At 48.3% G+C, this 15,132-nt stretch overlaps 1 protein-coding gene across 2 annotated transcripts in view; it reads left to right on the top strand.

The window, feature by feature from the left end:
- Positions 1-15,132, top strand: part of LOC118360521 (low-density lipoprotein receptor-related protein 1-like) — a 260,259-nt gene that overhangs the window by 111,311 nt on the left and 133,816 nt on the right. For both annotated transcript variants that reach the window (XM_052484956.1, XM_052484955.1), the window contains exons 8-19: positions 6,189-6,351; positions 8,740-8,962; positions 9,049-9,241; positions 9,565-9,714; positions 9,954-10,190; positions 10,454-10,634; positions 10,886-11,108; positions 11,407-11,596; positions 12,767-12,889; positions 13,163-13,303; positions 14,336-14,461; positions 15,008-15,124. In XM_052484956.1, the coding sequence (XP_052340916.1) occupies positions 6,189-6,351; positions 8,740-8,962; positions 9,049-9,241; positions 9,565-9,714; positions 9,954-10,190; positions 10,454-10,634; positions 10,886-11,108; positions 11,407-11,596; positions 12,767-12,889; positions 13,163-13,303; positions 14,336-14,461; positions 15,008-15,124 (2,067 nt within the window). The remainder of the gene's footprint in view (positions 1-6,188; positions 6,352-8,739; positions 8,963-9,048; positions 9,242-9,564; positions 9,715-9,953; positions 10,191-10,453; positions 10,635-10,885; positions 11,109-11,406; positions 11,597-12,766; positions 12,890-13,162; positions 13,304-14,335; positions 14,462-15,007; positions 15,125-15,132) is intronic.

Here is a 15,132-nt window from a genome sequence, read left to right as displayed (position 1 = left end):
GTGGGTGGGATGGGACAGGCTACTCTATAGGTGGTTGGGATGGGACAGGCAAACTACAAGGGGAGTGGGATGGGACAGGCAAACTACTGGGGGGTGGAATGGGACAGGCTAGCTACAGGGGGGTGGGATGGGACAGGCTACCTACAAGTGGGTGGGATGTGACAGGCTAACTATAGGTGGTTGGGATGGGACAGGCAAACCACAAGGGGGGTGGGATGGGACAGGCTACCTACAAGTGGGTGGGATGTGACAGGCTAACTATAGGTGGTTGGGATGGGACAGGCAAACTACAAGGGGGGTGGGATGGGACAGGCTAGCTACAGGGGGGTGGGATGGGACAGGCTACCTACAAGTTGGTGGGATGGGACAGGCTACTCTATAGGTGGCTGGGATGGGACAGGCAAACTACAAGGGGGGTGGGATGGGACAGGCAAACTACAGGGGGTGGGATGGGACAGGCTGCCTACAAGTGGGTGGGATGGGACAGGCTACTCTATAGGTGGTTGGGATGGGACAGGCAAACTACAAGGGGAGTGGGATGGGACAGGCAAACTACTGGGGGGTGGAATGGGACAGGCTAGCTACAGGGGGTGGGATGGGACAGGCTACCTACAAGTGGGTGGGATGTGACAGGCTAACTATAGGTGGTTGGGATGGGACAGGCTACCTACAAGGGGGGTGGGATGGGACAGGCTACCTACAAGTGGGTGGGATGTGACAGGCTAACTATAGGTGGTTGGGATGGGACAGGCAAACTACAAGGGGGGTGGGATGGGACAGGCTAGCTACAGGGGGATGGGATGGGACAGGCTACCTACAAGTGGGTGTGATGGGACAGGCTACTCTATAGGTGGTTGGGATGGGACAGGCAAACTACAAGGGGAGTGGGATGGGACAAGCAAACTACTGGGGGGTGGGATGGGACAGGCTACTATAGGTGGTTGGGATGGGACAGGCAAACTACAAGGGGGGTGGGATGGGACAGGCTACCTACAAGTGGGTGGGATGTGACAGGCTAACTATAGGTGGTTGGGATGGGACAGGCAAACTACAAGGGGGGTGGGATGGGACAGGCTAGCTACAGGGGGGTGGGATGGGACAGGCTACCTACAAGTTGGTGGGATGGGACAGGCTACTCTATAGGTGGCTGGGATGGGACAGGCAAACTACAAGGGGGGTGGGATGGGACAGGCTAGCTACAAGTGGGTGGGATGTGACAGGCTAACTATAGGTGGTTGGGATGGGACAGGCAAACTACAAGGGGGGTGGGATGGGACAGGCTAGCTACAGGGGGGTGGGATGGGACAGGCTACCTACAAGTGGGTGGGATGGGACAGGCTACTCTATAGGTGGTTGGGATGGGACATGCCAACTACAAGGGGGGTGTGATGGGACAGGCAAACTACTGGGGGGTGGAATGGGACAGGCTAGCTACAGGGGGGTGGGATGGGACAGGCTACCTACAAGTTGGTGGGATGGGACAGGCTACTCTATAGGTGGCTGGGATGGGACAGGCAAACTACAAGGGGGTGGGATGGGACAGGCTAGCTAGTGGGTGGGATGTGACAGGCTAACTATAGGTGGTTGGGATGGGACAGGCAAACTACAAGGGGGTGGGATGGGACAGGCTACAGGGGGTGGGATGGGACCTACAAGTGGGTGGGATGGGACAGGCTACTCTATAGGTGGTTGGGATGGGACATGCCAACTACAAGGGGGGTGGGATGGGACAGGCAAACTACTGGGGGTGGAATGGGACAGGCTAGCTACAGGGGGGTGGGATGGGACAGGCTACTATAGGTGGTTGGGATGGGACAGGCATACTACAAGGGGGGTGGGATGGGACAGGCTACCTACAAGTGGGTGGGATGTGACAGGCTAACTATAGGTGGTTGGGATGGGACAGGCAAACTACAAGGGGGGTGGGATGGGACAGGCTATCTACAGGGGGGTGGGATGGGACAGGCTACCTACAAGTGGGTGGGATGGGACAGGCTACTCTATAGGTGGTTGGGATGGGACAGGCAAACTACAAGGGGAGTGGGATTGGACAGGCAAACTACTGGGGGGTGGAATGGGACAGGCTAGCTACAGGGGGGTGGGATGGGACAGGCTACTATAGGTGGTTGGGATGGGACAGGCAAACTACAAGGGGGGTGGGATGGGACAGGCTACCTACAAGTGGGTGGGATGTGACAGGCTAACTATAGGTGGTTGGGATGGGACAGGCAAACTACAAGGGGGGTGGGATGGGACAGGCTAACTACAGGGGGGGGGGGACCTACAAGTGGGTGGAATGGGACAGGCTAACTATAGGTGGTTGGGATGGGACAGGCAAACTACAAGGGGAGTGGGATGGGACAGGCAAACTACTGGGGGGTGGATTTGGGACAGGCTAGCTACAGGGGGGTGGGATGGGACAGGCTACCTACAAGTGGGTGGGATGTGACAGGCTAACTATAGGTGGTTGGGATGGGACAGGCTCTCTCTGTGGAACTGCCCTCCACACTCCCTACCCAACCGCCTTCTCACAGATAGACTCTCATTGTCAGAGACTAGCCCTTGCTCGGGTAGTCAGCTGGAAGAAACCAAGAGGGTCGAACCACAGCCTCCAAAATAACACTATTAGCATGTAATTCAAACCCAGCTATTTTTCCTCATTCTGCTGTCAATCTTCTCAGCCAGCCATTCAGCCAGTGAGTCTGGCAGCCAGTCAGTCAGCTAGCTATTCAGCCAGTCAGCCAGAGAGTCAGGCAGTCAGTCAGTGCTCAGACAGATCGAGTGTTATCCTTTCTACACTACCATACCGATTCCAACTGTATTTTGCTGGGCTGTCTCTGATTAACCTTGTCATTTTAAGCACGGTTCCAGCAACTATGGCGGATACATAACCTGCACCGCCTAGCTTAGCTTGGTTCGGCTTGGCTCAACTAAGTTGTGTGAAAAGGGTATATGAATGAGGCAGGGTTGTTAGTCAGGGTTGGGGCATGTCAGGTCACCAAGCAGGCTGTGGGTTGGTGGAGAGGGTTAATCTCTTTCTCTCCCACTGGGTGGGCTGGGCTAATGGGCTGTGTTTGGGTCAGTTCAGCGCCAATATTTTTTCTGTCTGTCTCGCTGTCTCTCTCCTTCTCTCCCTCTCCTCTCCCCTCCCCTCTTTCTCTCAAAGTATGTCACTCCATTCAAGTGGTGGACAACCCTCTAGACTAGCCAATGTAACACCATGACAGGAACTCCTAAATTACAATGCGGCTGTTGTTTAGTCTCCTCTCTCTCTCGCTCTCTCTGTCTCTCTTGCTAACACTCTCTCTCTCTCTGTCTCTCTCGGTCTCTCACTCTAATTCTCTCTCGCTCTCTCTCTCTCTCTCTCGCTCTCTCTCTCTGTCTCTAACTCTCTCTCTCTCACTTTAATTCTCTCTCACTCTCTCTCTCTCTGTCTCTCTCTAACTCTCTCTGTCTCTCTAACTCTCTCTGTCTCTCTCTCTCTCTGTCTCTCTCTCTAACTCTCTCTATCTCACTTTAATTCTCTCTCTCTCTCTCTCTCTCTCTCTCTCTCTCTCTCTCTCTCTCACTTTAATTCTCTCTCTCTCTCTCTCTCTCTCTCTCTCTCTCTCTCTCTCTCTCTCTCTCTCTCTCTCTCTCTCTCTCAATTCAATTCAAGGGGCTTTATTGGCATGGGAAACGTGTTAACATTGCCAAAACAAGTGAGGTAGAAAATACACAAAAGTGAAATAAACAATAAAAATTAACAGTAAACATTACAGATACAGAAGTTTTAAAACAATAAAGACATTACAAATGTCATATCACGTATATATACAGTGTTGTAACGATGTACAAATGGTTAAGGGTACACAAAGGAAAATAAATAAGCATAAATATGGGTTGTATTTACAATGGTGTTTGTTCTTTACTGGTTGCCCTTTTCTTGTGGCAACAGGTCACAAATCTCGCTGCTGTGATGGCACACTGTGGAATTTCACCCAGTAGATATGGGAGTTCATCAAAATTGGGTTTGTTTTCAAATTATTTGTGGATCTGTGTAATCTGAGGGAAATATGTGTCTCTAATATTGTCATACATTTGGCAGGAGGTTAGGAAGTGCAGCTCAGTTTCCACCTCATTTTGTGGGCAGTGTGCACAAAGCCTGTCTTCTCTTGAGAGCCATGTCTGTCTACGGCGGCCTTTCTCAATAGCAAGGCTATGCTCACTGAGTCTGTACATAGTCAAAGCTTTCCTTAAGTTTGGGTCAGTCACAGTGGTCAGGTATTGTGTCACTGTGTTCTCTCTGTTTAGGGACAAATAGCATTTTTGCTCTGTTTGCTCTGTTTTTTTGTTAATTCTTTCCAATGTGTCAAGTAATTATCTTTTTGTTTTCTCATGATTTGGTTGGGTCAAATTGTGTTGCCAATTGTGTTGCCAATTGTGTTGCCTTCTCTCTCAAACTCTCTTGCTCTCCTCTCAATTCTATTCAATTCAATTTAAGGGCTTTATTGGCATGAGAAACATATGTTAACATTGCCAAAGCAAGTGAAGTAGATAATAAACATTACACTCACAAAAGTTCCAAAATAATAAAAACATCTCTCTGCCTGTATCACCCACATACTAACAGTGCCTTGAGAAAGTATTCACCCCCCTTGGCATTTAGCCTATTTTGGTGCCTTACAACATGGAATTAAAATATATTTTGAGGGGCTTGTACATTTCATTTACACAACATGCCTACCACTTTGAAGATGCTAAATATTTTTTATTGTGAAACAAACTAGAATTATTATTTTTTAAACAGAAAACTTGAGTGTGCATAACTATTCACCCCCCAAAGTCAATACTTTGTAGAGCCACCTTTTGCAGCACATATAAGCTTGGCACATCTAGCCACTGGGATTTTTGCCCATTCTTCAAGGCAAAACTGATCCAGCTCCTTCAAGTTGGATTGGTTCCGCTGGTGTACAGTAATCTTTAAGTCATACCACATATTCTCAATTGGATTGAGGTCTGGGCTTTGACTAGGCCATTCCAAGACATTTAAATGTTTCCCCTTAAACCACTTGAGTGTTGCTTTAGCAGTGTGCTTAGTGTCAATGTTCTGATGGAAGGTGAACCTCCGTCCCAGTCTCAAATCTCTGGAAGTATTTAGCGCCATCCATGATTCCTTCAATTCTGACCAGTTTCCTTGCCGATGAAAAACATCCCCACAGCATGATGCTGCCACCACCATGCTTCACTGCTGTTCTCGGGGTGATGAGAGTTGTTGGGTTTGTGCCAGACATAGCATTTTCCTTGATGGCCAAAAGGTACATTTTAGTCTCATCTGACCAGAGTACCATCTTCCATATGTTTGGGGAGTCCCCCACATGCCTTTTGGCAAACACGAAATGTGTTTGCTTATTTTTTATTTAAGTTATGGCTTTTTTCTGGCCACTCCTCCGTAAAGCCCAGCTCTGTGGAGTGTACGGCTTAAAGTGGTCCTATAGACAGGTACTCCAATCTCCGCTGTGGATCTTTGCAGCTCCTTCAGGGTTATCTTTGGTTTCTTTGTTGCCTCTCTGATTAATGTCCTCCTTGCCTGGTCCGCGATTTTTGGTGGGCGGCCTTCACTTGGCAGGTTTCTTGTGGTGCCATATTCTTTCCATTTTTTAATAATGGATTTAATGGTGCTCCGTGGGATGTTCAAAGTTTCTTATATTTTTTTATAACCCAGCCCTGATCTGTACTTCTCCACAACTTTGTCCCTGACCTGTTTGGAGAGCTCATTGGTCTTCATGGTGCTGCTTGCTTGGTGGTGCCCCTTGCTTAGTGGTATTGCAGACTCTGCGGCCTTTCAGAACAGGTGTATATATACCCTGAGATCATGTGACACTTCGATTGCACACATGTGGACTTTATTTAATTAATTATGTGACTTCTGAAGGTAATTGGTTGCACCAGATCTTATTTAGGGGCTTCATAGCAAAGGGAGTGCATACATATGCACGCACCACTTTTCCGGTTTAAAAAAATAAATAAAATTGAAACAAAAAAAAAAAAAATCTTTCATTTCACCAATGTGGAATATTTTGTGTATGTCCATTACATGAAATCCAAATAAAAATCTATTTAAATTACAGGTTGTAGTGCAACAAAATAGGAAATGCCAAAGGGGATGAATACTTTTGCACTGTAACCTCTTTTCTGTATCCCACCAGATGTGGAGCAGATGGCTATTGACTGGCTGACAGGAAACTTCTACTTTGAGGACAACGTGGACGATCGTATATTTGTGTGCAATGTCGACGGCCAGACGTGTGTCACTCTGCTGGATCAGGAGCTCTACAACCCTAAAGGCATCGCCCTGGACCCCCTCATGGGGTGAGCACTACCCCGATAACAACCCCAGAGACCCCTAAGAAGTGCCCTGAGATGCTTTCTTGTGTACTTCCCCTTGGTCCTTCTGGTCAGTTGACTGCCCACCCAGCTCTTAGTCAGCTGGTGACTGCCCACCCAGCCCTTAGTCAGTCAGGTGACTGCCCACCCAGCCCTTAGTCAGTCAGGTGACTGCCCACCCAGCCCTTAGTCAGTCAGGTGACTGCCCACCCAGCCCTTAGTCAGTCAGGTGACTGCCCACCCAGCCCTTAGTCAGTCAGGTGACTGCCCGCCCAGCCCTTAGTCAGTCAGGTGACTGCCCACCCAGCCCTTAGTCAGTCAGGTGACTGCCCACCCAGCTCTTAGTCAGTCAGGTGACTGCCCACCCAGCCCTTAGTCAGTCAGGTGACTGCCACCCAGCCCTTAGTCAGTCAGGTGACTGCCCACCCAGCCCTTAGTCAGTCAGGTGACTGCCCACCCAGCCCTTAGTCAGTCAGGTGACTGCCCACCCAGCTCTTAGTCAGTCAGGTGACTGCCCACCCAGCCCTTAGTCAGTCAGGTGACTGCCACCCAGCCCTTAGTCAGTCAGGTGACTGCCCACCCATGCCTTAGTCAGTCAGGTAACTGCCCACCCAGCCCTTAGTCAGTCAGAACACTTCCTCCTCTAAGACGTACACACACATGCAACATGCATGATCACTTACCCTTGTTGATGCTGGCACGTCAAAATGGTTTGGTGCATCTTGAATGTGAGGGGTCAAATATAAATTGAAGAAGTACGTTATAATGCGGTTAGTCCTCCCTTTCCTCAATTTAATATCTCCACACACTCCTCTACCTCCCTTTCCTCTACCTCCCTTTGCTCCTCTACCTCTCTTTGCTCCTCTACCTCCCTTTCCTCTACCTCCCTTTGCTCCTCTACCTCCCTTCGCTCCTCTACCTCCCCTCACTCCTCTACCTGCCCTCTCTCCTCTACCTCCCCTCTCTCCTCTACCTCTCCTTTACTCCTCTACCTCCCTTCGCTCCTCTACCTCCCCTCGCTCCTCTACCTCCCTTCGCTCCTCTACCTCCCTTCACCTCCTCTACCTCCCCTCTCTCCTCTACCTCCCCTCTCTCCTCTACCTCCCTTCGCTCCTCTACCTCCCTTCGCTCCTCTACCTCCACTTGCTTTTCAACCTCCCTTCGCTCCTCTACCTCCCTTCACCCCTCTACCTCCCCTCTCTCCTCTACCTCCCTTCGCTCCTCTACCTCCCTTCACTCCCCCCTCTACCTCCCTTCGCTCCTCTACCTCCCCTCGCTCCTCTACCTCCCCTTGCTTTTCTACCTCCCTTCGCTCCTCTACCTCCCTTGCTCCTCTACCTCCCTTTGCTCCTCTACCTCCCCTCACTCCTCTACCTCCCCTCGCTCCTCTACCTCCCCTCGCTCCTCTACCTCCCCTTGCTCCTCTACCTCCCCTTGCTCCTCTACCTCCCTTTGCTCCTCTACCTCCCATTGCTCCTCTACCTCCCCTTGCTCCTCTACCTCCCCTTCTCCTCTACCTCTCTTTGCTGCTCTACCACCCCTCGCTCCTCTACCTCACCTCGCTCCTCTACCTCCCCTCGCTCCTCTACCTCCCCTCGCTCCTCTACCTCCCCTTGCTCCTCTACCTCCCCTTGCTCCTCTACCTCCCTCTTTGCTCCTCTACCTCCCCTCCCCTTGCTCCTCTACCTCCCCTCGCTCCTCTACCTCCCCTCGCTCCTCTACCTCCCCCGCCTCTACCTCCCCTTGCTCCTCTACCTCCCCTGCCCTCTACCTCCTCTACCTCCCCTTGCTCCCTACCTCCCCTCGCTCCTCTACCTCCCTTCTACCTCCCTCCTCTACCTCCCTTCGCTCCTCTACCTCCACTTGCTTTTCAACCTCCCTTCGCTCCTCTACCTCCCTTTCCTCTACCTCCCTTCGCTCCTCTACCTCCCTTCACTCCTCTACCTCCCCTCTCTCCTCTACCTCCCTTCGCTCCTCTACCTCCCCTCACCTCCTCTACCTCCCCTCGCTCCTCTACCTCCCCTTGCTCCTCTACCTCCCTTTGCTCCTCTACCTCCCTTTGCTCCTCTACCTCCCCTTGCTCCTCTACCTCCCCTTGCTCCTCTACCTCCCCTTCTCCTCTACCTCTCTTTGCTGCTCTACCACCCCTCGCTCCTCTACCTCACCTCGCTCCTCTACCTCCCCTCGCTCCTCTACCTCCCCTTGCTCCTCTACCTCCCCTTGCTCCTCTACCTTTGCTCCTCTACCTCCCCTTGCTCCTCTACCTCCCCTCGCTCCTCTACCTCCCCTCGCTCCTCTACCTCCCCTCGCTCCTCTACCTCCCCTCGCTCCTCTACCTCCCCTCGCTCCTCTACCTCACCTCGCTCCCTACAGGAAGGTATTCTTCACGGACTATGGTCAAACTCCCAAGGTGGAGCGTTGTGACATGGACGGTCAGAACCGGACCAAGCTGGTGGATAGTAAGATCGTGTTCCCCCACGGTATCACCCTGGACCTGGTCAACAGGCTGGTCTACTGGGCTGATGCCTACCTGGACTACGTAGAGGTGGTGGACTACGAAGGCAAGAACAGACACACCATCATACAGGGCCTGCTGGTGAGGACACACCCACGCACATACACACATACACAATACACATACAGACACCAACTCGGACTGTGTTTCTGTTGTTAATCTGTTAGATTGAACACCTTTATGGGCTGACGGTGTTTGAGAACTACCTGTACGCCACCAACTCAGACGAAGGCAACCTAAACCCCGCTAAGACCAGTGTGATCCGGATCAACCGTTTCAACTCCTCTGACTACACAGTGGTTACCAGGGTGGACCGCGGCGCCGCCCTGCACGTGTACCATCAGAGACGCCAACCCCCAGGTAATTTCACACCCACAAACCCCCATGCATGTATCCAGAACAGCCGCTGTAGGAATTGGACAATCTTTGCCATGAAGTTTGGAACGTAGTGTGCACAGGTTTTTGTTCCAGCGCTGCACGTGTACCACCAGACACGCCAACCTCCATCTAGGTACAGGCCTAGGGCAGCAAAATGATGGTACCGTTTTCCTGAAATCCTAGTTGGAGGAGTCCAGAAGAGTATCTATCTGTCTGTATCTAGTTGTAGCCATGTTGGTGCCTCGTGCTGATCATTCACTTCTGACCACTGCCCCTTGACCCCTCTCTTGTCCGCTGGTGCCCAGTGAGAGAGAAGAGTCATGCGTGTGCCCCGGACCAGTTTAAGAAGCCAGGAGGCTGCTCAGACCTCTGTCTGCTGGGGAACAGCCACAAGACCTGGACCTGCCGCTGTCGCTCTGGATTCAGCCTGGGCAGCGATGGGAAGTCCTGCAAGAGTGAGTACTTTCTAAGTTTTAATTTAAATTAATTGAATTGAATGCCATACACTGAGCATAGCATGGAAATCACACACAACAGCACATCTCAGCTCAGCATTGAACTCCATACAGAACAGACCTGCAATTTATGTAGTAGCAATATGAGTTGAATATAATTTCTCGAATAATTTTTTTTTTACCATTTATATAACCATGACATGACAATGATGGAATGTTTTCTGATATTCCCTCTGCAGAACCTGAACATGAGTTGTTCCTGGTTTACGGTAAGGGCCGCCCTGGCATCATCCGTGGCATGGACATGAATGCCAAGGTCCCAGACGAGTACATGATCCCCATTGAGAACCTGATGAACCCGAGGGCGCTGGACTTCCACGCCGAGAGCGAATTCGTCTACTTCGCTGACGCCGTGAGTTATATAATTGGACGGCAGAAGATCGACGGCACCGAGAGAGACACCATCCTGAAGGATGGTGAGGACTGATCTGGTACCATAGTGTTTCACATGAAATGCATTACAACAACCCTCTGTTCCACCCTATTACAAAATCAAATCGCAATTCATATAGAACTGTGATGCGTATAGAATCACGAGATGTATCAGATAGCTACCTAGGAATTGTGATACAAAGGTCCCTGCCAATACCAAGCCCTAGTAGAAAGTCACTCTCGCTCTTTCCCGCTCTCTCCCTCTCTCTATCCTTCTGTCCCTTCCTCCCTTCTTTCCTTCCTTCAGGCATCCACACCGTGGAGGGGATAGCGGTAGACTGGATGGCAGGTAACCTATACTGGACAGACGACGGGCCCATGAAAACCATCAGTGTGGCCAGGTTGGAGAAGGCCTCTCAGACACGCAAGACCCTCATTGAGGGCAAGATGACCCACCCTCGCGCCATCGTCGTGGACCCCCAGCACGGGTCAGACATTATGCCCTCCTTATGTTCTATTGCTATAGTATCCATCTCACACAGAGACATCACCCTATGAGAATGTATTGTAATATTTCTGTACATTTCCCCAAATTCCTAGGTTTTCCAGAAATGCTGGTTGGAGGATTCCTGGGGGAACACTTTTTGGGGGATTTCTGGAAAACCTGTGAATTTCAGGAAAGTTACTTGCAGTTTGCAAACGTAGTAATGCTCTAACAGAACGTGTGATTGTGTTCCAGGTGGATGTACTGGACAGACTGGGAGGAGGACCCCAAGAAGACTAACCGAGGGAAGATCAAGAAGGCGTGGATGGACGGTTCGCATGACCAGGTCCTGCTGACCAGTAAGACGGTGCTGTGGCCCAACGGCCTGAGTCTGGACATCCCGCAGGGTGTCCTGTACTGGGTGGATGCATACTACGACCGCATCGAGATGGTTTACCTCAACACCACAGAGCGCAAGGTCAGTTAGACTGCTTACTAGGCCTAGACCTAACCCTAATGATCACACATGTACACATCTCCCCACCAGAGACTGAGGTTCAATCCCCACATCCACACTCCTACTGTTTCTCCCACCTGCCTATATCCCATCTGATTGCCAAACTGTCTAAATCAAGTGTCAGCAAATACTCCCAAAATACTCCCAAAATACTCCCAAAATGTATATATAAAAAAGAGGCTTCTATGCTTTTGACTTTCACCATGACCAGGGGTCATGATCTGTGTTGTATGATAATTTTCTCTCTCTCATTGGTCAGATGGTGTATGAGGGAAGTGAGCTGAACCACGCCTTCGGCCTGTGTCACTACAAGCACTTCCTGTTTTGGAACGAGTACCGTGGCGGCAGCATCTTCAAACTGGACACCACCACCAGCACTGTCACGCTGCTCCGAAATGAACGACCACCCCTCTTCGAGATCCGCGTGTATGACGCTCACCAGCAGCAAGGTAACTTTAATGGAAAGTACTATATGGATAATGCTAGGTAACTCTATATAGGTAACACTAGGTAACACTATATGGGTAACACTAGGTAACACTATATGGGTGACACTAGGTAACACTAGGTAACACTATATGGGTAACACTAGGTAACACTATATGGGTGACACTAGGTAACACTAGGTAACACTATATGGGTAACACCAGGTACCACTATATGGGTGACACTAGGTAACACTATATGTGTGACACTAGGTAACACTATATGGGTGACACTAGATAACACTAGGTAACACTATATGGGTGACACTAGGTAACACTATATGGGTGACACTAGGTAACACTATATGGGTGACACTAGGTAACACTATATGGGTGACACTAGGTAACACTATATGGGTGACACTAGGTAACACTATATTGCTGACACTAGGTAACACTATATGGGTAACACTAGGTAACACCATATGGGTGACACTAGGTAACACTATATGAGTGACACTAGGTAACACTATATGGGTGACACTAGGTAACACTATATTCCTGACACTAGGTAACACTATATGGGTAACATTAGGTAACACTATATGGGTGACACTAGGTAACACTATATGTGTGACACTAGGTAACACTAGGTAACACTATATGGGTGACACTAGGTAACACTATATGGGTGACACTAGGTAACACTATATGGGTGACACTAGGTAACACTATATGGGTGACACTAGGTAACACTATATGGGTGACACTAGGTAACACTATATGGGTGACACTAGGTAACACTATATGGGTGACACTAGGTAACACTATATGGGTGACACTAGGTAACACTATATTGCTGACACTAGGTAACACTATATGGGTAACACTAGGTAACACCATATGGGTGACACTAGGTAACACTATATGAGTGACACTAGGTAACACTATATGGGTGACACTAGGTAACACTATACAAGACAGTGAACAAGCAAGTCATAAAGTGTCATCATAACATGCCAAAACTTCTTGTCAAATTTCGTAAAAGGTTATAATGTGTCAGTGATTTAGCTAGCCTAGATGTGAATTAATGAATGCATGAATAAATGAATACTTTAATGGCCCAAATAGGAAATGAGCTTGGTAACAATGCTAACGGCCCTGTCTGCCTGTCTTCTGTTGGTGTTTCAATAGGCACCAACCTGTGTCGTGTGAAAAACGGTGGTTGCAGCAGTCTGTGTCTGGCTATCCCTGATGGCAGATCCTGTGGCTGTGCTGACGACCAGATACTGCATGACGACAATGTCACCTGTAAAGGTATGCATTGGGATGGTCTCAATTAGAATATGTTAAAATATTATTTTAAGTTGATCTGGGATGCTGTATGGAATGTCCATGTTTAAGCTGGTGAGTGGAGAAACGAATGTCTCAGACCTGCTTTCTTCAGCTGAATTGGTTCTAATAGCCCTCATAAGTAGATAAATGCATCCCATATTTCCCAAATATGAACAGCTGACATTAAGAGACGTTGCTCTACTAGAGTGTCCGTAACAGTCTTCTCCTTTCCTCACTCTCTCTCTCTCTCCCTAGCCAACCCCACCTACATCCCTCCTCCTCAGTGTCAGCCCGGAGAGTTTGCCTGTAAGAACAACCGCTGTATCCAGGAGCGATGGAAGTGTGACGGTGACAACGACTGTTTGGACAACAGCGACGAGGCGCCTGAGCTCTGCCGTGAGTAGTGTCACTCCGCCACTCCTTCGCCGTGGTTACTGAGCAACACACACACACAACAACAACAGCAACAACAATAACAACAATGCATGACATGCACAGTTAAGAATCATGAGCTGAGTAGGAGCAGCAGCAGAACTGATCCAGCACTAATAATACTGCCTCTTCTTTGAAACATGCATCAATTGAATTTTAAATATCTATTGACTGTTAAATAGGCCCATAGTTTCTCCATCTATCTCTCTCTTCATGTGACAATTAGTAAAACTAGGATTTCTCTGTGTATACATGAAAGTTCCACTTCCAGTGCATGACAGAGCAGTCGGACCAGCAGAATCTCCATCATCCAAAAACATAATGTGCTTATAGATGTGTCATGTCAGCTTTATGAACTTACAGTTATTGAAAATCCCCTTATATTAGGCCAGTTATAGGAGACTCCTTTGTGACACAGTCCCTCTTGTAGAGATACTGTAAAAACATGTTCTAATTCTATTGATCTTACATTCTAATTTTAATGTTCTAATTCTATTGATCTTACATTCTAATTCTAATGTTCTAATTCTATTGATCTTACATTATAATTCTAATGTTCTAATTCTATTGATCTAACATTTTAATTCTAATGTTTTAATTATATGGAACTTTAACTCTAATTCTAATGCTATAATTTTATTGAGCTTTACATTCTTATTCTTATGTTCTAATTCTATTGATCTAACATTCTAATTGTAATGTTCTAATTCTAATTCTATTGATCTTACATTCTAATTCTAATGTTCTAATTCTATTGATCTAACATTCTAATTCCAGTGTTTTAATTCTATTGATCTTACATTCTAATTCTATTGATCTTACATTCTAATTCTAATGTTCTAATTCTATTGATCTTACATTTGAATTCTGTTGATCTTACATTCTTATTCTATTGATCTTACATTCTAATTCTATTGATCTTACATTCTAATTCTGTTGATCTTACATTCTAATTCTAACATTCTAATCCTACTGTCTTTCTTTTCTCTCCTCCAGACCTGCACACGTGTCCATCGGACCGGTTCAAGTGCCAGAATAACCGTTGTATCCCCCTGCGATGGCTCTGTGACGGGGACAATGACTGTGGAAACGATGAGGATGAGTCCAATACCACCTGCTCAGGTACACAAAATTAACATAATGTGTAATTTAGCCCATTGAACACAAAAACTATGGTCGGATGCCTACTTCACCCGTATTTTCTATTATTTTTGCACAAAACAGTAGTGTGTAGTTCCTGTAGTTAGCTACACCGCTACATGGTAAAACAGTAGTGTGTAGTTCCAGTAGTTAGCTACACCGCTACATGGTAAAACAGTAGTGTGTAGTTCCTGTAGTTAGTTACACCGCTACATGGTAAAACAGTAGTGTGTAGTCCCTGTAGTTAGCTACACCGCTACATGGCAAAAGAGTCGTTAACTACTGGAAACACTACCAATATTGGAATTTTAACTACCACCAAGCTACTGCAAATTGTAGTTACATTATTAGTTGAACTGCATGTAGTTAACTACTCCTCAACACTGCACACACACACACACACACACACACACACACACACACACACACACACACACACACACACACACACACACACACACACACACACACACACACACACACCTTTCCCATCTCTCTATAATGCTATTATCTTCCACCCCTTTCAAGCTCGTACGTGCCCACCCAACCAGTATGCATGTGCCAGTGGGCGCTGCATCCCCACTTCCTGGACATGTGACCTGGATGATGACTGTGGGGACCGTTCTGACGAGCCGGACTCCTGTGGTGGGTCC

The sequence above is a fragment of the Oncorhynchus keta genome, chromosome 28, assembly GCF_023373465.1.
Source record: "Oncorhynchus keta strain PuntledgeMale-10-30-2019 chromosome 28, Oket_V2, whole genome shotgun sequence".
NCBI classification, from domain to species: domain Eukaryota; kingdom Metazoa; phylum Chordata; class Actinopteri; order Salmoniformes; family Salmonidae; genus Oncorhynchus; species Oncorhynchus keta.
The sequence above is the reverse complement of the archived record's forward strand: the minus strand, read 5'-3'. Positions and strand labels throughout refer to the sequence as shown.